Source organism: Ornithodoros turicata, unplaced genomic scaffold (assembly GCF_037126465.1).
Source record: "Ornithodoros turicata isolate Travis unplaced genomic scaffold, ASM3712646v1 Chromosome14, whole genome shotgun sequence".
Classification (NCBI taxonomy): domain Eukaryota; kingdom Metazoa; phylum Arthropoda; class Arachnida; order Ixodida; family Argasidae; genus Ornithodoros; species Ornithodoros turicata.
The window spans coordinates 1,336,246-1,360,725 of NW_026999314.1; the positions used below are offsets into that span (position 1 = coordinate 1,336,246).

General features: G+C 46.6%; 2 protein-coding genes across 2 annotated transcripts; both read right to left on the reverse strand.

Moving 5' to 3' along the window:
- Nucleotides 1–471: 471 nt before the first annotated feature.
- Nucleotides 472–1,725, reverse strand: LOC135372291 (uncharacterized). The gene has a single exon (XM_064605937.1). It carries the CDS (start codon nt 1,723–1,725, stop codon nt 472–474), a length of 1,254 nt encoding a protein of 417 aa, XP_064462007.1.
- Nucleotides 1,726–21,314: 19,589 nt separating this feature from the next.
- Nucleotides 21,315–22,373, reverse strand: LOC135372292 (uncharacterized). The gene has a single exon (XM_064605938.1). The coding sequence runs from the start codon at nt 22,371–22,373 to the stop codon at nt 21,315–21,317; it is 1,059 nt and encodes a 352-aa protein (XP_064462008.1).
- Between the last annotated feature and the right edge of the window lie 2,107 nt (nt 22,374–24,480).

Genomic DNA, 24,480 nt, shown 5'->3' on the forward strand with positions numbered 1-24,480 from the left:
CTTGCAAGGAGGACTCGTTCCAACATTCTCCCACGACTATCGGTTTTTTGGCTCCCCCACAAGATGTTGTGTGCATTGAAATCTCCAAGCAGAATGAACGGTGCGGGAAGCTGGTCCAAAATATCTTCTATTTGTTTCTGTTTAACAGCTATCGAAGGTGGAAGATAAAGAGAACATACAGTTATTACATTATCGAGACAAATGTGAATAGCAACAGCCTCAAGTGTTGTGTTTAGTGGAATGTACCTTGCAGGAAGGTGTTTTCGTGTCAGAACTGCGACACCTCCAGAAGCCCGTGCTGTGTTGGATCGGTCCTTCCTAAAGAGATTCCATTGTCTGAATGGATTAGGGTTACAGGGGTTCAGATAAGTTTCCTGCAAGCAAATACAGGCGGCAGTGTGTGTTTCACAAACATCATGAACATCATCTATATTTGCGAGCAGGCCTCGGCAATTCCACTGAAGGATAATGCTAGGCTTCATTAAGGTAATTAGGAGGAGGAAAAGGAACACCTGCATTGTGTAGTGTGTGTATTTTATGTGAATTTTGTGTTGTCTCTGCATGGCTTTTTGGAGCCTGTATTCTTGGTGGGGGTATTTTCTGCTGCTCCTTATGCTTTCCTCTACCTCTACCACCTGACTTCTCCCGCTTGTCCTTCCCCTGAGAAGAACCAGCTGGAAGACTCGACGACGACTTCTGTGATGAGCGGTCGTCGTCGTCAACTTCCATGGTTAGGGCTTGGGACGGATAGCTTGTAATCTCGTCCCAAACAGAAGGGGAGCCAGCAACCTCTGATGAGGTTGTTGCCGTCCCGTTTGGGCTGGCAGTTTGGCCAGCCTGAGGGGACACTTCCGTGGCCCTCTCTTTTCTTTGGGGAGTGTGGAGTGGAGGTCCAGGAGTCTGGGTCTCCACAGATACTCCGAGTGGTGCCACTCCCCTGCGCACCACTTCGGAAAAAGTGCCTTTATTCTGAAATTCCAGTTGTGTCTTAGCTGCTTTGTATGTGATGTTTTGCTCTGTCTTTATTTTTAAGATTTGTTTTTCTTCTTGAAATCGGGGGCACGACCTGGAGTAGACGGGGTGCTCGCCACGATAGTTTACACATTTTACGTTACTTTGGCAAGGCTCTGGTGTGTGGTCTTTCTCAGCACATTTTGGGCATGTTGCATGTCCCCTGCAGGTCTGCGAGCTGTGTCCAAAGTGTTGGCATTTAAAGCAGCGCCTCGGGCTAGGAACATATGCTCTTACTTGACAGTTGATGTATCCTGCCTTCAAGGAAGAAGGAAGTGTATGGAGCTGAAAGGACAGGACTACATGCTTAGTTGGTATTTCCTTGCCTTCCCTGCGCATTACAATTCTTTTTGCGAGCACGACTCCCTGATCTTGTAAGCCTTCTTCTATTTCGGTATCTGAGCATGGGAGCAATTCATCCACAGAAATCACACCTTTAACAATGTTCAGAGTGCGATGTGCTGTGACAGATACAGGTGTATCGCCAATTTTCTTTAGTGATTGGAGGGCTGCGCTCTGTTGTTTGGTCTGAACTAGAACCTGAATGTCACCTGTTCTTAGCTTTTTGGCCTCATAGGATTTCCCTATTAACTGTTCTAGAGCCTTTGCAGTCACAAAGGGAGATATCTTTTCGAGTGGGCAGTTCTGGTCTTCTGAGTGTAGGATAAGAAACTTTGAGAACCAGGGTTCTTGAGTCACATTAAGAAGATTCATAGTTAGTGCCTCGTTGCGGCTTCTTTTAGGAGGCCGATCACGTCTTTTAGAGGTTTGAGTGTCCATGCAAAAAATATATGGTGTTCAGTGCAGTAGGTGTGTCGGCCACCACCGACCCCAACCAAGGGAACATGCACTGCACATTAACACATCCCTCTGCACTATACCCAAGTGCAGCTTCTGGAGAGTGAAAAGACTGCCCAAGGTTGACCCTTGCCGCCAAAGAAGGTGAAAAGGAGGAAAGATAGAGGGAGAGCAGAAGAAAGAAAAAAGTAATGAAAAGCGAGATGGCGACTAGCTGGATAGTCCTGGCCGGGCCTTCCAGGATCACCCGTCTGTGGGAAGCAGGGGCCAAAGCAGTGTGTTGTTTTCCCGGAGGGGCCCCGAAGGGTCCAAACCAACCTCCGAGTCCACTCAACTGCCAGGATCCCCCTTTCCCCAGCCACGGGAAAGCCACGCACAGCTATACGTGGGGGTCTCCCTCCTGCGGCGACCCAACCGTGGGTGCAGGAGGGGGCTACTGCGGCTGCTGCCGGGCGATGGGGGCGCCAAGTTCCCGACGCCGGGTTGGTTAAAACTAACGGATTACCAATCAAATGGTATAAGAGAAAGCTGTAAAACTAGAGAGCATTTAAAAGACCAATATTTTGGAAGAATTTAAGAACCTGTTCAAATGGCACGAAAGCTTCATCCCCTAGTAAAAGGGAAGGATGGAGAGGTAAATTGTATATGTAAAAGTCGTGGAAATGACGATGTCGGTGGGTTTCATACAATGGACATGTGATGAGAAAGTGAAGGACGGAACTGTATACGCCACACCGTGTGCAGAACGGGGGATCCTCCCTACGGAGGAGGTGACCGTGCGTCAAATGGGTGTGGCCAATCCGGAGCCTGGTGGAAACAACTTCATGGAGGCGATTGCTCAAAACAGGGGTTGGTTTCCCTACGGCTGGTTTAACTAGATGGAGTTTGTTGTCATGTTGTGTATCCCAATGCTGCTGCCACTTGCTGTTTATGCTTCTGAGAAGTGCTGGGCGGAGGTCTTGGGAGGGTACATCAAAATGGCTGATTTCTAACGAAAGGGCAGCTGTGGCAGCAGTGTCAGCGAGTTCGTTCCCGGGTATACCAACATGACTGGGTACCCAGCAGAAGGTTAAAGAAAGGCCCTTTTTCGTTACTCTACTGGCAAGGCACTGTGCCCTGCGCACAAGCAGATTTTTTGACATCCCCATGTTGCCTATTGCTTTCAGACAACTTAGAGAATCCGTGTAGATGACTGATGACTTGATATGATATTGTACGATGTAGTTCAATGCAGTTATGATACCATATACCTCAGCACTAAAAATGGAGAGTACGTGAGGTAGACGATTTGAAAGTGTACATCCGTCGGTTATCATTGCGCATGATATGGCGGTGTCTGTTTTTGAGCCATCTGTATAAAAAGCACGGTGTTTGCCAAGACTTTCCTTTAGGGACTCGAACTCCTGCTGGAGTACGACGGGTGGGGTGTCCTGCTTCTTCCACTTCGTCAAGGTATAATTAAAACACGGAGGAGACTGCCATGGTGGAATACGCGAGGTAGCCCGTACTACCGTGGAATCACAATGGGGGAAGTTATAACCCTCACACCCTTGAAGGACCCTCATGCTGAATGGAGGGACAACGGTGTGCTTATTAAGAAACAGCTGTTTATAGCATGTGTCTTCAACACAGGGAATGGCTGGGTTATAGGCATATCCTTTTACCCTAAAAAAGTATTGAACGGACAGGTAAAACCGCCTCCTTTCTAGCGACCATTCGTTGCTCTCAACATAAAGGCTTTCCACTGGTGATGTGCGGAAAGCTCCAAGTGTCAGACGCAAGCCTAAATGATGCACTGGATCTAGGACCTTAAGCACGGATTGCCGGGCTGAACCATAAACCACACACCCGTAATCAAGTTTGGACCGTATTGTTGAGGTATAAACTCTGTAAAGGGTCTGACGGTCCGCACCCCATGATCTATGGGACAAAATTTTTAAGAGGTTCATAGATTTTGTGCATTTGACTTTTAAGTGTTTGATGTGGGTAAGAAATGTAAGCTTCGTGTCAAAGATGACTCCCAGGAACTTGTGCTGGTCTTTTACCTGGAGGTCACACCCATTTAACTTAAGTGAGAGTGAGGGAAATAATCCTCGAACCCTTGAAAAAAGAACGGAGATAGTTTTCTCGGTTGAGAAGCTGAACCCATTTTGAGTTGCCCATCTACTCAGCTTGTTTATAGCGACCTGCAGCTGCCTCTCACACACTGTTAAATTCGTCGAGGAGCAACACATTTGAATGTCGTCTACGTATAAAGAGTATGTTATGGAAGGTGGGATAACTTGTGCGACAGAATTGATTTTTACAAGGAACAGGGTGACACTCAGAACGGAGCCCTGTGGGACTCCATTTTCTTGCATAAATGGACGAGAGAGAAGTTCGCCAAGGCGGACTCTAAACGATCTATCCTGCAGAAAGTTAGCGATACATCTCAGAAGGCGCCCACGTATTCCAAGGGAATAGAGATCTTGCAGGATACCATACCGCCACGTGGTATCATAAGCTTTTTCAAGATCAAAGAAAACTGATGCGCAGTGGCGCCTTCTGACAAAAGCTTCCCGAATGGTTGTTTCCAAACGAATGAGATGATCGGTTGTTGAGCATCTCATTCGAAACCCACACTGAAATTGCGACAAGCAGTTATTCTCCTCCAGATAGTGCACAAGACGGTTGTTAACAATTCGTTCAAATGTCTTTCCAATGCAGCTCGTGAGGGCGATCGGCCTGTAACTACTTGGCGTTGAGGAATCCTTTCCAGGTTTCAGGATTGGGATGATGGTAGCAGTCTTCCAAGCAGATAGCATTGTGCTCTTGGACCAAACTTTGTTAAAGAACTCTAGTAGAGAAATTTTAGACTGTTCTGATAAGTGTTGTAGCATTGAGTAGGTGACCCTGTCTGGTCCTGGGGATGTGACGTTTCGAAATGATAAAGATCTTAGAAGCTCCATCATTGTAAAGGGCTGGTTATACAAAAGCTCTTCACCACCATTCATTGGAATTACTCGTTTTTCTGCGTTGGATTTTATTGTTCTGAATTCCCTGGAATAATGTGATGAGCTTGAGACATTTTCAAAGTGTTCTCCGAGAGCATTGGCCTGTTCTTCTAGGTTGTTGTTTGATTGGCCATTAATACATAAAAGAGGGATGCTGTAACCGATATGCTGTCCCTTGATCTTTCGGATCCTATCCCAAACAATTTTGGATGGGGTATGACCGGCTAAAGATGACACGAAACCGCGCCAAGATGACCGTTTTGCTTGTTTGCGTGTCCATCTTGCTTTGGCCCTCGCTTTTTTAAAAAGCAAGAGGTTATTTGCGGTTGGATATCTTCGGAATACCCCCCAAGCACGGTTTTGAAGTTTGCGTGTCTCCTCACATTCGGCCGTCCACCAAGGCTTTGGGCGCTTGGGCAGGCGGCCAGAAGACTGTGGAATACTTTCAGTTGCTGCTTGTATGATAACATTTGTGATGAGGTCGTTAGCATTATCAATTGCTACATGATTCAATGGGATCAGACTGAGGTCGCACTTCTCACTAAAACAACTCCAGTCAGCGTCCTGGAGTCTCCATCTCGGAGGACGTGTTGTGAGTGTATTAGCTACTGGAAGATATTTCAAGATCACTGGGAAGTGGTCGCTTCCAAAGGGGTTTGCCTCAACTGTCCATTCTACATCCTGGAAAAGTGATGGGCTGCAGAAGGACAGGTCTAAAACAGAGAAAGTCTGAGTTGGAGTATGTAAATAAGTTGGTGATCCTGTGTTTAAGAGGCAGATCATAGATGATGAGAGGACTGCTTCCAGCATCTGTCCCCTGCAGTCAACCCTTATGCTACCCCAAAGAGGATTATGGGCATTAAAATCACCCAAAAGTAGAAAAGGCTGTGGCAACTGACTATATAAACTTTCTATGTCTGTTTGTGTGACAGTTGCTGCTGGTGGCAAGTAAACTGAGCAGACTGTCACAACTTTATCGAGACAGATCTGCACAGCCACAGCCTCCAACTGTGTCACTAATTGTACTTGCTTAGTTGGAAAGGATCCTCGTGTGACAATCGCTACGCCGCCAGATGCACGTGCTGCGTCTGTTCGATCTTTTCTGAAGACGTTATGTCTGCGAAGTGGATTCAAAGTGTTCGTGTTTAGATAAGTCTCCTGCAGACAGAAACATGCCGCATTGTATCGGTCGAAAAGATCATTGACGTCATCCAGATTTGACAGCATTCCACGGCAGTTCCATTGAATGAAACTTCCCATCATAATAAATGAAATAAAGATGGCGAGCGCAGTACAAAGAAAGATAAAGACATTAAAACCTCTACTGTGCAGCTTGGGAACCAAGAATTGCATTTAGGGGGCTTGAACTCTCCGCAGTTGTTGTTTCTGCTGTTCGTTTGCTTTTGCGCCCCTGCCTCTACCGGTTGTCCTCTCGCGTTTCTCTTTCGCTTGGGAGAAGGTGCTTGGAAGACTCGATGACGACTTCTGCGACGCGCGGTCGTCATCATCGACCTCCATGTTTAGTGTGCTTGTCTGGGAGGAATCCTTGGTAACCCCATCCCAAACTGAAAGGGAGCCACCAGCCTCTGAAGAGGTTGTGGCTGCATCATGAGGGCTGGCTTTTAGCCCAACCGAAGCAATCAGAGAGGACACTTGTGTCTCTCTCTGTTCTGGTTGGGGAGTGTGGAGTGGAGGCCCAGGAGTCTGGGTCTCCACGGATACTCTGAGTGGTGCCACTCCCCTACGCACCACCTCAGAAAACATTCCTTTCTTTTGAAAGTCCAGCTGTGCTTTCGCTGCCTTATATGTCAGTTTTTGTTCGGTCCTGATTCTGAGTATGTCTTTTTCGTCTTTCCAGCGTGGGCATGACCTCGAATATGTTGGATGGCCTCCTTGACAATTTACGCAGTGAAATTCTTTGCTACATGACTCCGGTGGGTGGTCGTTACCGGCACAATTTGGGCAAACTTGTTGTCCACGACACATCTGGGAGCTATGGCCGAAACGTTGGCATTTAAAGCATCGTCTGGGGTTTGGAATGAATGGTCGTATGTGACAGTTAATGTAGCCAGCCTTGATCTCTGACGGGAGTGTGTGTAACTGAAAGGAGAGTATTACATGCATTGTTTGGACTTCCTTACCATCCCTTCTCATCACAATGCGCTTTGCACATACGACCCCTTGATCCTTCAATCCTTCCTCGATCTCTGCTTCCGAACAAGAAAGGAGTTCATCCTCGGAGATCACGCCTTTCACTATGTTTAAGGTGCAGTGTGTTGTGACCGTAACTTTGATGTCACCAACCTGTTTCACTGCTTGGAGTGCGGTACTCTGTTGTTGTGTGTGGACTTCAACCTGAAGATCCCCAGTGTTTAGCTTTTTAGCATTGTAAGACTTGCCTAGAAGTTTCTCTAGTTCCTTTGCTACTAGAAATGGTGATACTTTAGCGAGGGGTTTGGATTCATTGTCAGATTTTATCACAAGTACTTTGGGGAACCAGGGTTCCCGGTTTAAACCTACGACATCTAGTCTAACTCTATCGGTGCGACCCCTTTTCAAGGGTCGATCATGATTTTTTTTGCTAGCTGATTCCATCAAGATATGCATGTAATTCAGTGCAGTGGGGTGCCGCCCACCACCGAGCCCAACCAGGGGAACGTACGGTCTGCACGTTAACACTTCCCCTGCACTATACCCTAGTGCAGCTTCTGGAGAGTGAAAGACTGCCCAAGGTTGACCCTTGCCACCAAAGAAGGTGAAAAGAGGAAAAGGAGAGAGAGGGAAGGAGACCAAGGAAGAGAAAGTAATGAAAAGGGAGATGGCGACTAGCTGAATAATCCTGGCCGGGCCTTCCAGGACCACCCGACTATGGGAAGCAGGGGCCAAAGCGGTGTATTGCTTTCCCGGAGGGGCCCCGAAGGGTCCGAAACAACCTCCGGGTCCACTCAACCGCCAGGACCCCCTTTTCCCCAGACACGGGGAAGCCACGCACAGCTATACGTGGGGGTCTCCCTCCTGCGGCGACCCAACCGTTGGTGCAGGAGGGGGCTACTGCGGCTGCTGCCGGGCGATGGGGGCGCCAAGTTCCCGACGCCGGGCATCATATGCCTCTCGCGCTTTAACAAGATGGTGTGAATCTGCCTCCTCGATTTCCCTGTGGATGTTTTAGCGCTTGGTTTTTAGACTGCGACTGTTTTAGTCCTAGTTTTTTGTTTTTACTGTTTCTTCTTGCGGTTTTGGTAACAGGAGACCATTGGGGCCCATTGGCTGACCATCGCTGGCCCGTTCGCGGGTCGGGCCCCAAGGCATTCGCTTAGCCAAGACGTTTTTCTTTTACCCCTTTTTTGGGGACATCATAGTTTTTAGCCAAATAAACCCCATTCCACTCATTCGAAGCTTTTCTCCACATTCGGATCCTGCATCTCAAGAGAAAATTGAAAAGGTATGGTGTAACAGCGGGGGAATATACTGTGTTCTTTCGGTAGCCAAATAAACGCCATTCCACTCCTAAGCTCCTAAGTGTGTAGTTGGAAGTTTAGTGGCGCGAGGGCAACTAAGGCCAAAAAGCGCCAAATCAATGACGAATGTGAGCACAAGGTGAATTAATGGGTATGGATGTTTTGATTTGATTTGATTTGATTTGGGTTTTTCTGGCGCATTAGCTACTAAGGCCATAATGCGCCAAATACCAGTGTAAGTTTTATCTGTGTAAAATTTGTGTATTTACTAAAACAGTGTTGAGTGCTGGGTTAGTAGTTAAAATCACAGATCCTTTAAAAACTCGGTATCTCTAAAAAACATATAGATCTTTTCAAAGGGTATGAAACTTTCATCGCCCAGCAAAAGCGCCGGGTGCAGTGGTAAGAAGTTTCTATAGAATAAAACAAAATGACGTTCACGAAGATGCTGATACGCTGGGCATACAATGAGGATATGGAGGACTGAGAGTTGTTCCCCACAGTGATTGCACTCGGGAGGATCTTCTTCCCGTAAGAGATATCCATGTGTTAAGTATGTGTGTCCCAAACGGAGCCGACAAGATAGCACCTCATACAGTCGATTTGATGCAGATGGGGAAGGGCCTATCTTGGGTTTTATAGCATGTAATTTGTTGCTTGTCTGTTGGTCCCAAAAGCTCTGCCAGTGTCTGTTAATGCTGCTTTTTAAACATATCCTGAGATCTTTTGATGGAATGTCGAAAGCCGTAATGTCGTTTGTTAGGGCAGCAGCAGCTGCTCGATCGGCTTTTTCATTTCCAGGTATCCCAACATGGCTGGGTACCCAGCAGAACAGTAACCGATAAGCCCTGTTAGCTATAGTGCTTGCAATTCGCCTTGCACGATGGACAATGGGGTCTTTTGTGCAATGAATGCTACAGATAGTCTGTAAGGAACTCAAAGAGTCTGTGTATATGACTGATGATTTGATACAATTTTGTAAGATATAATTCAGGGCTAAAATTATGGCATACACTTCCGCTGTGAAGACAGACATGGTGACCTTCAAACGATGTGACCTTGTAACTGTGCCAGTGACCATAGCGCACGATACCCCGGAAACGGTCTTTGAGCCATCAGTGTACAACTCTACATGGCTGCCAAAGCTATCCTTTAACACCTCAAATTCCTGCTGGAGTACACTGTTAGCAGTATCACGCTTGTTGTATCTGGAAAGGGATACGTTGCATCTTGGAGGGGGCTGCCATGGAGGGGTTTTCTTAGTTGTCTCAAGAATCATAGAGTTGTATTCTGGAAAGCCATAGTGTTCGACTGCTTGTGACATTCTAACGCTAAAAGAAGGCACGGCTGAAGGTCTGTTCAAGAAGTGCTGTCTGAATGGTGTATCTTTCACACATTGATATGCTGGGTTCTCGGGGTGACCCCTGATTCTAAGTGCATATGAAGCAGCGAGGTAAAACCTACGTCTCTCTAAAGACCACTGATTCGCTTCTATGTATAGACTTTGTATCGGAGAAGTTCTGAATGCTCCGAGTACTAAACGCAGTCCTTGGTGGTGTATTGGATCGAGGATTTTGAGTGTAGATGGCCGTGCTGAACCATACACAGCACACCCATAATCCAACTTGGATAGAACAGTGGAGACGTAGATCTTCTTGAGTGTGTCACGATCTGCTCCCCAGGACCGGTGAGAAAGCACTTTTAGAAGATTTAGAGATTTAATGGCCTTTACCTTGAGGTGTTTGAGGTGAGGAAGAAAAGTCAATTTCCGGTCAAATATAAGTCCAAGGAATTTATGCTCGGGCTTTACGTTAATGTCGTGGCTGCCCATTTTAAGTGTTGGTTCGGGGAACACTCCCCGTACCCTAGAGAAAGAGACGCATACTGTCTTTTCCGGAGAAAACTTGAAACCATTTCCGTGCGACCATTTGACCAACTTGTTTATTGTGAGTTGGAGTTGACGTTCGCACCTAGCGACGCTGGAAGAGGAACAAGAAATCTGAACGTCATCTACATACAGTGAATACCTGACTGAAGGAGGAATGACACTTGCTATAGAGTTCATCTTTACGATGAATAGAGTTACACTTAGGACGGATCCTTGAGGTACACCGTTCTCTTGTATGAATGGGCGAGAAAGTGTCGATCCAACCTGGACCCGGAATAATCGTCCTTGAAGGAAATTGGCAATACAGCGAAACATGCGGCCGCTTATTCCCAGAGTGTGCAGATCTTGCAGAATACCATACCTCCAGGCGGTATCATAGGCCTTTTCAATATCGAAAAATACGGACACACAATGCTGCCTTCGGACAAATGGTTCTCTGATGGCACTCTCTAGCCGCAACAGCTGATCTGTTGTCGAGCACGCAGCTCTGAAGCCACTCTGGAATTTATCTAGGCATTTATTTTCCTCAAGGAAATACATCAGGCGATCATTAACCATGCGCTCAAAAGTTTTCCCTAGGCAACTTGTGAGTGCTATGGGTCGATAACTGGAGGGGTTTGTGCAGTCTTTTCCAGGTTTTAACAATGGGACAACGGTTGCCACCTTCCAGCCAGACGGAAGACAACCCTCTCGCCAGACAAGATTAAAGAAATCAAGAAGGGATTCTAAAGATGTGGATGATAAATGCTGGATCATGGAGTAGGTAATGCGATCAGGACCTGGGGCTGTAACTTTACTGGATGATAGAGCCCTTTGTAGCTCAGTCATTGTAAAGAGTGAATTGTATGGGTACTTGTCACCGCCCTCACTTGGAATAGTCTGTTTCTCAGCAGATGATTTTATTTTCAAAAAATCCCTGCTATAGTGAGCTGAGCTGGATACATGTTGCATATGTTCCCCAAGGGCATCGGCCTGCTCTTCCAAATTCTGACAAACTACGCCATTTACCTGCAGTAATGGGACAGAGAAACTTGTGTAGTCTCCTTTGATTTTCCTTAGCCTGTCCCATATAAGTTTTGAAGGAGTGTTACAATTCAAAGAAGATACAAAACTTTTCCAAGATTCTTTTTTTGCCTGTCTTCGTGTCCAGCGTGCTTTTGCACGTGCCTTCCTGAATGCGACTAAGTTTGGTGTGGTGGGGTGCCTCCGAAACACACCCCACGCCCGATTTTGTTCTTTGCGTGTAGTCTCGCAGTCGCTTGTCCACCAAGGCTTGGAGCGCTTAGGGAGGCGACCGGATGTTTGTGGGATGGACTGTTGAGCAGCATTTATAATGGTGTCCGTAATAAGATTATTGACATCTTCTATACTTAACCCTTGGAAAGATGGTGTTAGGAGATTGGCTTCTTCCTTGAAGAGATTCCAATCAGCCTGTGACAGTTTCCACCGACGTGGACGTGTATCTAGGGTGGTTGGTACATTATGCACTTTCAGAACTACAGGAAAATGATCGCTACCCCGAGGATTCTGGTCCACTGCCCAGTCAATGCTTTGAAACACTGATGGGCTGCACAAAGAGATGTCGATAGCGGAGAAAGACTGACTAGCGCTACTTACATAAGTGGGACTTCCTTTGTTAAGAAGACAGATAGCTCTAGAAAGTAATATATTTTCCATCATTTTTCCTCGCCTGTCGACTCTTGAGCTTCCCCATAAGCAGTTATGGGCATTAAAATCTCCCAGTAAGAGGAAAGGCGATGGGAGCTCGTCAATTAAAGTTTCCAGTGTGTTTTGGTCTACCACAGCTGATGGTGGTAGGTATAAGGAACATACAGTTATGACCCCCTGAAGACATATTTGAACGGCAACTGCCTCAAGTGCTGTTTTCAGTGGAAGGTGCTTTGTAGGGAGGGTTTTTGGTGTAAGGATAGCAACACCTCCAGATGTACGTGTTGCATCAACCCGATCGTTTCGGAACAGGTTCCATCTCCGGAGTGTATGTATCTGTTGTGGATTAAGATAAGTCTCTTGTAGTGCAAAACAGAGTGTATCATACCTGTCCGAAAGATCATTGACATCATCAAGATTAGTGAGAAGCCCTCGACAATTCCACTGAAGGATCGCCATAGTATAGAAAATGAAAAAGGTGTGCACAAGAGGCGTCTTCGTCATTGGAAAGTGTGTACTGTGTAAAGAAGATTTCATTATTTCTTCTTTGGGGGCATTATGGGCTGCCTCGGAGTTTTCTTCCGAGCAGCCGCAAGTTCCTTAGGTGATATATCGGGGAGTGAGCCGCTCCCCGACATACTGCTCTTAGGCTTCCTTTTTGTTTGTGAGCTCACGCTCGTAAAGGAGCCTTGCGAGCTCGTGTCGTCATCGCATTCCATGGAGCTTGCCTCCACAGTTTGCGATGACGAAGGCGGCGTCTGTGAAAATGACGCCGCGGAAGAGGATTGGGAATCTGTGGTTACTGCTACAGGAGTTGGTGTTTGAGAAAGAGTTGTACATGTTACATCACTTTGTATGGTATTATCTGTCTGTGTTGCACATGACATCATCCTTGGTTTCTGAAAGGATGAAAAGGATTTCTGGAACGAGAACGGAGATGCCTTCTTCCTGGCTTCTGGATAACTTAGTTTCTGTGTGACTTTGATGTGCATCACCTCTTTCTCAAACTTCCACTTTGGACAAGACCTAGAGTACGAAGGGTGGTCACCTGCGCAGTTGACACAGTGATCCGGCCCTCTGCACTCCTTAGAGTCGTGGTCCTGCCTGCTGCAGCGGACACAGCACGCAGAACCTCTGCAAGCATCGGAAGGATGGCCAAAGCGGTTACACTTGAAGCATCTGAGTGGATTAGGGATATATGGACGCACCTCTGCAGTCAGATACCCTACCTTTAGCCTTTCTGGTAAAGTCGGACAGTCGAACGTAAGTATTGTGTTGCGCGTTGTTATATACTCGTTGTTTTTCCGGATTTTTATTTTCCTGACATCAATCACTTTTTGGCTTTTTAGATTTTCCAGTATCTCTTCTGATGGAACGTCAATGAGTTCCGCTAGTGACACGACACCACGGCAGGTATTAAGGGTCCTATGCAAGGTTGCTGATATTTTGATCCCGTGCATCTCCTGTGTGTTCAGTATACGCTCGCAGTCGGCTTCAGAAGTGCATTGCAGCATTGCATCTAAGGCGTTTGATTTCTTTCACGTTCTTTGACAGAGATGCCACCGCCTTTTCGATGAAGAACGGTGACATTTTCCCGAGTGGAGTGTTTTTTTCAGTCTCTGAGTTCACACTGCTTACAACAATGTATTTATTTTGAAAGGCGTCAAACGCCTGTTTGAAAACTTCGGTCCGCGGGCGCTTACCGCCCGCGATCGAGGAAGGAATAGAATTTTTACCCATATAAGGTTAAAGTAAACGAATGTTCCAGATGGTCACCCACACTTCACATTCATACATGTGGGAAGGTCCCGGAGTTTTAAAGAAAACCCATCGGCCGGGGCTTGACCAAGACCCCGACCGCCACCGTTCAAGGTTTCTACCCTTCACCTTAAATCCCCTCGGCACGGTACGGTTAACACCTTAGGACTGGGGGCTGGGGTCCGTGGTGGCGCCACTCACCAAACACCAACTGAAGCCGGTGCCCCCTGCGGGGGGGTATGGATGGATTAATAAAAATACTGTTTAGCACGTCATAAAATAGATGCTCTAAAAACTGTTAAATGAACCAAGCTTTTACAGGCTACTCATAAGCTTAGTGGTCTCTAAAAATTTGATGACATTTATGTGTGGCACAACTGGTTCCTCACTCAGCAGGAGAGAAGGGTGATAAGGGATGTGATATCGATAAAACGTCGAGAAGTATGTGCGGCGATGATGTTCATATAAAGGAAATGTCAGAAGAATATGTATTACTGTCAAAGGTTCGCAACAATGATGGCATTCTGGCTGCTCTTCACCTAACAGTAAGTGAAGATGCGTCATGTTGGTATGTCCAATCCGAAGTCTTGCAAATGTAACTTCATAAAATCTGTTTTTGTTGTAACTGCTACCCCATTCATTAACTGCTGGTTTAATCATGTGTAACTTGTTCTTTGTTTCTTTATTCCAGCTCTCCTGCCATAACGATAGCATGGCTCTCCTAAGCACTGTTCGGTGATCCTGGAATGGTATAGCCATAATTTGCACCTCAGTTTCCGCTCCTTTCGCCGTAGCATCGGCAAGCTCGTTCCCTGAGATACCAACATGGCTTGGTACCCAACAGAAATGTATATTATATCCTTTCTGGATAAGTCTTTGGATACACAACAAAAGATGGTGCAAAAGTGCATTTTTAGCTGGTTGTTTTGTTTTGATTGCCATCATCAAACTTTTGGAGTCTGTGTAGATGACTGCCCTTTTCTCAAGCTCCTATGTTCTAACATGTATGTTTCATATTTACCCGACACTTCCGTGGAATGAAATAGTCTTCCCAGCTATGTTTCGCCCACTACCGATACTTCACAGTTTGAAAACAGCATCACGTGATCACTTTCATGTAGCAGAGTACGTTCTACCATGTTCTGCTTTGTAGGTGCCATTGTATCACTTTTTTTATCGCACGGTATAACTCAAGCACTGATGCTGCAGTTGCCGACGGCGTCGTCGTCGCAGATTATTTCATTCCCCTTCTCCAGTGGAGTGTAGGAGTGGCTTGATATACCGGCGCAGTACACGAGCAGCACGACAGAGCATAGGCAAATGGCTGCAGCTATGAGGTACACCAACCCCGGGAAGAAGTCCAGAGACCACTGAAAGACCTTGGTGAAGATCACCTCACCAACGATGGGGAGGATGGCTTCACAGGACGCCAGGAATGAAAAGATCTTCCCAACTTCATCTTCTGCCAACAGCTTGGAGAGATGCGTGCGTATGCCCACGTGACCCACGAAAGATGGAATACCAACAACGCATTGGAGGTAGTAGAGGCACTCCGTGTACGCCAGACCACATACGACAAGTTGACCAACTGCAAAGAACACTCCGGTGGCTGCCACCCACAAATCAGATACCTTCAATACCCGTGAGAAAAGGAGTACGATGGGCGCATAGAAGATGTAGGTGACACCTGACGAGATAGAGCTGACGGCCGTGTACTCTTCACGCTCCAGGAGTACATCTTAGGATGCACACTCAGTTCTGCCACGCCAAGCGCAGGCATCAACCTCTCCACGTGGCGAGCCTGGACCTCAGGAAGGCGTTCGATTCTATCGGCCACTACGCTATTTTCTCTGCGCTCCAGGGCAGATTCCTTTCTGAGAAGTATATTACCATTCTGCAAGATCTATACGAAGGCTGTACCACGACATTCTGGCTTGGCGGTACTACCGATGGTGTCCAAGTTCCACTGCGGAGGGGGATCAAGCAGGGCGACCCGTTGTCGCCTTTCCTGTTTAATTGTGTGCTCGACCCCCTCCTGCACGAATTGAACACCTCTGGACTTGGTTACCATGCGGGTGACGCATCGGCAGCGGCGATGGCTTTCGCCGATGATTTGCTTCTACTATCTGATAATCACGAGGCCCTACAAGAACTAGTTCGTCTCACGGAGCGATACCTTGACAACGTCCAGCTAAAGATCAACCCTGTCAAGACCCAATATTTTGGCTGGAAATGGTGCAGTGATCGAGGGTGGTACGACTATAACGTCAGGCCAATAATCGTCGCTGGATGTTCTATTCCGCCTTCCCAGCGAGAGAACCCCCTCGTGTATTTGGGGCTACGAATACATGTCCACAGCGAGCCAGCCTTCACCGAACCAAGGACCAATGACACAGTGAACCTCATCGCAAGAGCAGCACTCAAACCGTTCCAGCGCCTAAGGGCCTTCAAGGAGCTAGTTGTTCAGCGCCAGCTGTATACTCTCGCGAATTCGCTGGGCGTCATAGGACATGCGGAAAAAACTGACAAGCTCAACGCGCGCCAGGTCAAGAAATTCCTGCACCTCCCTGGATCTTTTCCCTCATCTCATGTGCGGATGCTCTCAAGAAAAGGAGGCTTAGGAGTCCTACAACTAGCGTTCGTGGCCGTCCAGGTCCAGTTGAAATCGCTGGCCAGATTACTTCGTCTCGGCAACCCTTTCGTCGATATCATTTTTAACACGATATTGAACGATCACATGCAAAAATTGTGCCAGTACGTTAACATTCCTGTCGGCATAACTGGGGCCCGTGAGCTTAATGATATCCTCAAGGCAGCGCACGAACGCTGGTTCAGCAAAATCAAGGACACCTATAAAATCAGATCGAACTTCGCGCACGAAAATGACCCCTTCGCCAACAGGTGGCTCATTGAGGACTCCCGTCTCCTCGAGGACGGAGACAGGATTCGCGCCCTACGCCTGAGAACGGGAATTTACCCGTGTCGGGCGCTGTAGAACAAGCACGCACCTGACCCGGCAGATCGGCTCTGCCACCACTGCAGACAGGGAGAAGAGACACCAGCCCACATCCTCCAATTTTGCGAGCGCGTCCACGGTCCCCGCATTGAACGCCACAACTATCTCTGTGACCAGATGGCTCGACTCATAACCCAGTACAACCCCCAGGCCAAGGTGACTCAAGAACAAGTATTTACAGCACAGGGAGTCCGCTTGAAACCCGACCTCGTGATACATGAAGCCAAGCGGGTGACTATCCTGGATGTCGCCGTGGCCTGGGATAATAGTGCTGGGACGCTAGAAAAGAAAACATCGGAGAAGAGAATGAAGTACGAGCCACTGCGTCAATGTTTCCCTAACCAGCAAGTTGTTATTGAGGGAGTGGCGTTTGGTGCGCGGGGCCTCACTTGTACTACTACGCGGAAGGCCTGCTTCAAACTCGGCTTTAGTAAGGCGGACGTGGCCTGGTTGGCTTCAAGAACTTTGATAGGCAGCCTGATCTGTCTGGGTGATGATGATGATGTTTCAGGTTTTCTTGGCGCATAAGCAACGAAGGCCATAATGCGCCAAGACAATGATAAGGAAAGTACTAATTAAAAGTATAGTGATTCAGCTAAGATAAAACTGTACAGTTAGAGAATAAAAGAACATAAAGCTAAAACTACAATGCGTTTAAAACACCAACGTCTTCAAACAAACTAAACACCCGTTCAAATGGCAGAAGAGCCTCATCCCCCAGCAAAAGGGATGGATGTAGAGGCGTGTGGTATGTGTAGAGCTCGTGGAAATGGTGAAGTCGGTGTGTTTCATGTGATGGTGATGATGATTGGAGTTTTAATGGCGCATTAACTACATAGGTCATAATGCGCCAACACTGTGATTAAAATAAAACTAGCAAGAAGTAGGTGCAGTACTTAAAAAAGGAGAGAAGTAACATCTAAACTACAAGACTAAAACTACACAAGACTTACAATTCCAGTGTCTTTTAAAAAATTAAAAATTCTGCTGAAGGGGATAATAGCCTCATCGCCAAGCAAGAGCGCTGGATGAAGAGGCAAAAAATGCGTATAAAACTCTGTAAAATGATGCTGGCGATGGATTTCGTGGTGTGGGCAGGTGATAAGAATGTGGATGACAGAGAGGAGTTCGCCACAGTGCTCACACAGTGGCGGCTCTTCTCCACAGAGTAAGAATTTGTGCGTGAGGAAGGTGTGGCCTATCCGCAACCTCGTTCGCAGAACACTCAAGAGACGATTTTCCTGGCGGTCTCCGTAACTTTGGATGTGTTGCTTAACTAAGTGTAGTTTGTTGTGTGTCTGAGTGTTCCAGAAACTCTGCCATTTTGAATACAGTGATTTCCTAAGTGCTGACCTAATATCATGCATCGGTATCTCAAAAGAACTGATGTCTTTTGAAGCTGCGGCAGCAGCAGCGCGGTCAGCAACCTCATTGCCTTGTATGCCTGTGTGGCTAGGCACCCAGCATAAAATAACTGAATATCCTCTCTTTTGTGCCACACTCACTAAGGACTGTGCACGCTGAATCAGAAAATTCTTTGGTTTGCGTATGCAGCAAATAGCATTTACAGAACTTAAAGAATCTGTATATATAACTGCAGACTTGATACAGCCTTGAAGAATGTGCGTAAGTGCAAGGATGATTGCATAAATCTCTGCGGTAAAGATAGATGCTATATTGTTTAGACGATGTGACCTCACACATGTGCCACAGGTCATGGCACAGGTCACACCTGCACTAGACTTTGATCCGTCCGTGTAAATTTCTGTGTGAGTCCCAAAACTCTCCCTCAGGTGTGCGAATTCTTGCTGTAGTACATGTGTAGAGGTGTTGTGTTTGCTGTATTTAGTCAAAGAGGTATCATGGCTTGGAAGTGGTTCCCAAGGTGGGACCACCTTCCCATATTCAACAACTTGGCAATTATAGGAAGAAAAATTGTGATCCCCAATATCTCGTTCAATTCTCATTGAAAGAGGGGGGACTACTGAAGGCCTGTTAATAAACAGCTGTTTGAAACGTGTACTTTTAACACAAGTCAGTGCGGGGTGTTGTGCATAACTCCTTATTCTTAGAGCATATGATACTCCAAGATAAAATCGTCTTCTATTCAACGAATATTCATGGGATTCCACGTACAGACTTTCGACTGGAGATGTTCGGAACGCACCAAGGATAAGCCTGAGCCCTTGGTGATGAACAGGGTCTAGGGCTTTCAATACAGATTGGCGGGCTGAGCCGTAGACGATAGACCCATAATCTATCTTGGACCGAATGCAGGCACTATATACACGGCGGAGTGTCTCCTCGTCTGCACCCCAAGATCTATGAGAGATGATTTTCAGTAGATTCAGTGACTTCACACATTTTGCCTTCAGGTTTTGAATATGGGGCTTGAAAGTGAGCTTTGAATCAAACGTAATGCCAAGAAATTTGCATTCTGATTTCACAAGAATGTCCTGTTCATTAAGTTGCAGCGCAGGAGACGGAAACACTCCTCTGATTCTCGAGAAATGAACGCAGATTGTTTTTTCAGGAGAGAATTTAAACCCATTATGTGAGGACCATTTTGCCATTTTATTTATACAGAGTTGCATCTGTCGTTCACATCTGGGTAAGCTCGCTGAACAACAAGATATCTCGATGTCATCCACATACAAGGAAAAGGATATAGAGGGTGGGATGACACTGGCTATAGAGTTGATTTTGATAAGGAATAACGTGACGCTCAGAACAGAGCCCTGCGGGACACCATTCTCCTGCACGAACAAACGGGATAAGGTAGTTCCCAGCTGAACTCTGAATGTTCTGTGTTGTAGGAAATCAGCAATACATTTAAAGAGACGACCCCGTATACCGAACGAATGGAGATCCTGTAGGATGCCATATCTCCACGCAGTGTCGTATGCTTTCTCCAAATCAAAGAAAACTGACAAGCAGTGTTGTCTCCTGACAAAGGCTTCACGGATTGTTGTTTCTAGACGAACGAGGTGGTCCATTGTGGAGCACCCCATTCGAAAACCACATTGAAATTCTGATAGGCACTTATTCATTTCAAGAAAATAAACCAGACGGTTATTGACCATTCGCTCAAAGGTTTTGCCTATGCAGCTTGTCAAAGCGATGGGACGATAACTGGCAGGACAAGAAACTTCCTTTCCGGCTTTCAGGAGAGGGATTATGGTGGCAATTTTCCATGCAGACGGTAGTGTCCCCTGTACCCAAACGAGGTTGAAGAACCGAAGTAAACATTTTTTTGATATGTCAGACAAGTTCTGTAGCATTGAGTATGCAACACGGTCTGGGCCAGGAGCAGTCGCTTTTGCTGACAACAAGGAGCGTGACAATTCTATCATAGTGAAAGGCTGATTATATTCAAAACAGTCTCCACCATTTGCTGAAATCTTTTGTTTTTCGGACCTTTGTTTAATTTTAAGGAATTCACTGCTATAATGGGAGGAACTTGAAATGCTTTCGAAGTGTTCCCCAAGTGCATTAGCCTGTTCTTCTAGGCTTTCGCATACCTGACCGTTAACTTCTAAAAGAGGGACTGAATGACTGATATGTTCTCCTCTGATTTTGCGAAGTCTGTCCCATACAATTTTGGATGGAGTATTGCAAGATAGAGAAGATATGAAGGTTCGCCAAGAGGACCGTTTAGCCTGTTTTCGTGTCCACCTGGCCTTCGCTCTTGCCTTTTTGAAAAGTAAAAGATTTTCTGAGGTGGGGTATCTCCGAAATGTACCCCATGCACGATTTTGAAGTTTGCGAGTTTCCTCGCATTCATTATTCCACCAGGGTTTAGGTCGCTTTGGGAGGCGACCAGATGTCTGGGGAATAGATACTGTTGCTGCATCAAGTATGACGTTGCTGAGAAGACAATTAGCTTCTTCTATCATTATACTATCAAAGGGAATTAAAGATAGGTCACTTCTTTCTGAAAACTGCTTCCAGTCGGCTAGTTGGAGTTTCCATCTAGGGGGGCGTGTTGTTAGAGGGTTCACTGGCGCAAGATATTTTAACACCACAGGGAAGTGGTCGCTCCCAAGTGGGTTTTCTTCTACAGTCCATTTTATCTCTTGAAACAAAGATGGACTGCAAAAGGACAGGTCTAAGGCTGAGAGAGATTGACTTGACGAGTGTATGTATGTAGGTGCCCCTGTGTTTAAAATACAGATGGATGTTGATAACAAGAACTTCTCTAACATTTTCCCTCGTGTGTCCGTTCTTGTACTGCCCCAAAGTGGGTTGTGAGCATTGAAGTCACCCAGAAGTATAAAAGGGCTAGGAAGTTGGCTGCACACATTTTCTAAGTCTCTTTGCGTAATTGTGCCTGATGGTGGCAAATAGATTGAGCAGATGGTGACTATCCTGTCTAGACACACCTGCACAGCTACAGCTTCCAAGTTTGTAACTAGGTGAACAGCTTTGGTTGGGAGAGATCCTCGAGTGACGATCGCAACACCACCGGATGCACGGGTGGCGTCAGTTCGATCTCTTCGAAAGACATTGTGTCTACGCAGTGGGTTTTTGTGTTTGTGTATTCAAATATGTTTCTTGAAGACAAAAACATGATGTGTTATACTTCTCGAAAAGATCGTTGACGTCATCGACATTAGATAGTAACCCACGGCAATTCCATTGGAGAATTGTGTGCTGCATAATGATTGCAGTACTAAGAAGAAGGACATGTGTCAGGAACTTTTGCCGACTAGGAAGAGCTTTCATTACCTATTTTTTGTTGGGGGTGTGACCCGTGGCCTCGTGGGCTTTTTCCGCGCGGCCGCAAGCTCCTTGTCAGATATGTCAGGCAGTGACCCACTCCCCGACAGACTAGCCTTATTCTTTTGGAGGACTTGGGAGCTCGTGCTCGCAAAGGAGCGCTCAGAGCTCGTCTCGTCCTCGCAATCCATGGATGTAACCTCCGTGGACTGTGAGGACAGGAGTGGCGCCGGTGTTAGCGACGCCACAGGAATTTCGGGAGTTGGAGGTGGATCTGCACCTCCTTGGATCTGACTTGCGTTGGTCTGGGTGAATATTGACTGCTCGGTCTGGGTGTACTGTGTGACTAGTTTTACTTTCTGTTTTACAGCTGTGGCAAAAGATTTCTCGAAAAAGATGGGAGCTACTTTTTTCCTGGCTTCTGGGTAAGTGAGGTTCTGCGTGACTTTAACATGTAGGACTTCCTTTTCATATTTCCATTTTGCACAGGATCTCGAGTAGGATGGGTGGTTAGAAGAGCAGTTGACACAACAGTCTGGCCCTTTGCATTCTTTTGTTTCGTGGTCAGGCTTCCCACACCGTGCGCAACAGGCGGAGCCACGGCACGAGTCGGCAGCATGACCGAATCTGTTAAAACGGAAGCAGCGCAACGGATTTGGGATGTATGGGCGAACTTCTGCTGACAGATATCCTACTTTTAACTTTTGAGGCAGAGTTGGGCGATCAAAGGTAAGAATAATATTGCGGGTTGTAATGTACTCATTGTTCTTTCTTATTTTTATTTTTCGTACATCTATGACGTCCTGGTCTTTCAGGTTTAGAAGAATTTCCTCAACGGGCACGTCAATGAGTTCAGATAGGGCGATGACGCCTCGGCTGGTGTTCAGTGTCTTGTGTAAGGAAGCTGATATTCTTTTTCCCAACATTTCATTTGTGTTCAGAATGGCCTCACAGTCTGTTTCAGAAGTGCACTTTACTAACAAGTCGCCAGATCGCATGCGCTTGATCTCAGGTATATGTCTAGACAGAGATGCCACCGCCTTCTCGATGAAGAACGGCGACATCTTACCCAGGGGGACTATCTTTTCTTTGTCATTTCCTGTTGCTGAAAGCACGATGTATTTTGCTATGAAGTTGGTAGACATTCTTGTTTCAGATACTTCGGTCCGGGGACGTTTGCCGCCCCCGATCGTAGAGGAAGAGGAATTTTTAACCATGCGCGGTTTTAGAAAATGGACGCTCCTAAGAGTCGCTCACGTTTCACGTCCATACGCGTGAGAAGGTCCCGGAGTTTCAAGGAAAACCCATCGGCCGAGGCTTGACCAAGACCCCGACCGCCACCGTTCAAGGCTTCTACCCTTCGCCTTTCATCCCCTCGGCACGGTACGGATAACACCTTGGGACTGGGGGCTAGGGTCCGTGGTGGCGCCACTCACCAAACATCAGCGTACGCTGATGCCCCCTGCGGGGTTTTCATGTGATGGAAATGTAATAAGCATGTGGAGGACAGACTTCATCTCGTCGCATCGAGTGCAATATGGAGCCTCTTCACTGCTGAGGAGGTGACTGTGGGTCAAATGAGTGTGCCCAATTCTCAACCTGGCAGAAATAACTTCATGAAGACGACTGTTAAAAATCTGTGTCGGTTTTACAATGGTGGGCTTAACCAGGTGAAGTTTGTTGGTGTGTAGTGTATCCCAGTGCTGCTGCCATCTGCTATTGATGGCCCTCATAAGTGTAGGTCGGAGGTCTTGGGATGGTACATCAAAAGGATTCACCTCAGATGAAAGAGCAGCTGTAGCAGCTGCATCAGCGAGTTCATTACCGGCTATACCCACATGACTGGGTACCCAGCAGAATGTCAAAGATAGGCCCTTTTTTATTACCTTAGCAGCAAGGCACTGGGCCTTTTGTACAAGAAGGTTTTTTGACATTCCTATGTTGCCTACTGCTTGAAAAGAACTGAGAGAATCTGTGTAAATGACCGATGACTTGGTGTGACCTTCTAAGATGTAGTTCAGTGCCAGGATTATTCCGTATACTTCGGCATTAAAAACTGAGAGCATGTGAGGTAGACGATATGACTGTGTGAATCCATCGGTTACCATTGCACATGAGACTGAAGTGCGTGTTTTGGAACCGTCAGTGTAAAAGGCTCTGTGTTGCCCAAGACTTTCTTTAAGGGACTCAAACTCCTGCTGGAGCACAACAGGTGGTGTGTTCTGTTTCTTAAACATAGTCAGGGAGCTACTGAAACATGGAGGTGATTGCCACGGCGGGACTCGTGGGCTAGCCTGTACTATAGTGAAGTCATCATGTGGGAAATTGTAATCTTCACATCCCTGGCGAACGCGCATGCTAAATGGGGGAATAACGCTGGATTTATTAAGAAAGAGCTGCTTGAAGCGTGTGCCTTTAACGCAGGAAATGACTGGGTTATTGGGATAACCTTTTACCCTCAAAGAGTACGAAACAGACAAGTAATATCTCCTTCTTTCCAGTGACCATACTCTCAACATACAGGCTTTCCACTGGCGACGTGCGGAAAGCACCAGTTATCAAACGCAGTCCCTGGTGATGTACTGGGTCTAAAACCTTAAGGACAGATTTCCGAGCAGACCCAAAGACAACACATCCATAGTCCATTCTAGACAGCACTGTGGACACATAGACCCTGTGCAGAGTGTCACGATCTGCACCCCAAGATTTATGGGACAGCACTTTCAATAGGTTTAGGGATCTCATGCATTTCGTTTTAAGGCTCTTGATGTGAGGTAAGAAGTTGAGCTTTCTATCAAGGTTGACCCCCAGAAATTTGTGTTCACCCTTAATAGCGAGGTCCTGTCCGTTCAGCTTAAGAGTGGGTGGGGGAAACAGTCCTCTCACCCTCGAAAAATGAACACAAACGGTTTTCTTATGTGAGAACCTGAATCCATTCTCATGGGACCATTTGGTAAGCTTGTTTAAAGTTAGCTGCAACTGTCGTTCACATGTTGCTAGATTCGTGGAAGAGAAGGAAACCTGAATGTCATCTACATACAGTGAATAAGACATGGAAGGTGGGATTATACTAGCTACTGAATTTATTTTCACGAGAAACAGAGTGACGCTAAGGGCGCATCCCTGCGGCACTCCATTCTCTTGGAGGAAGGGACGGGATAGCGTTGTTCC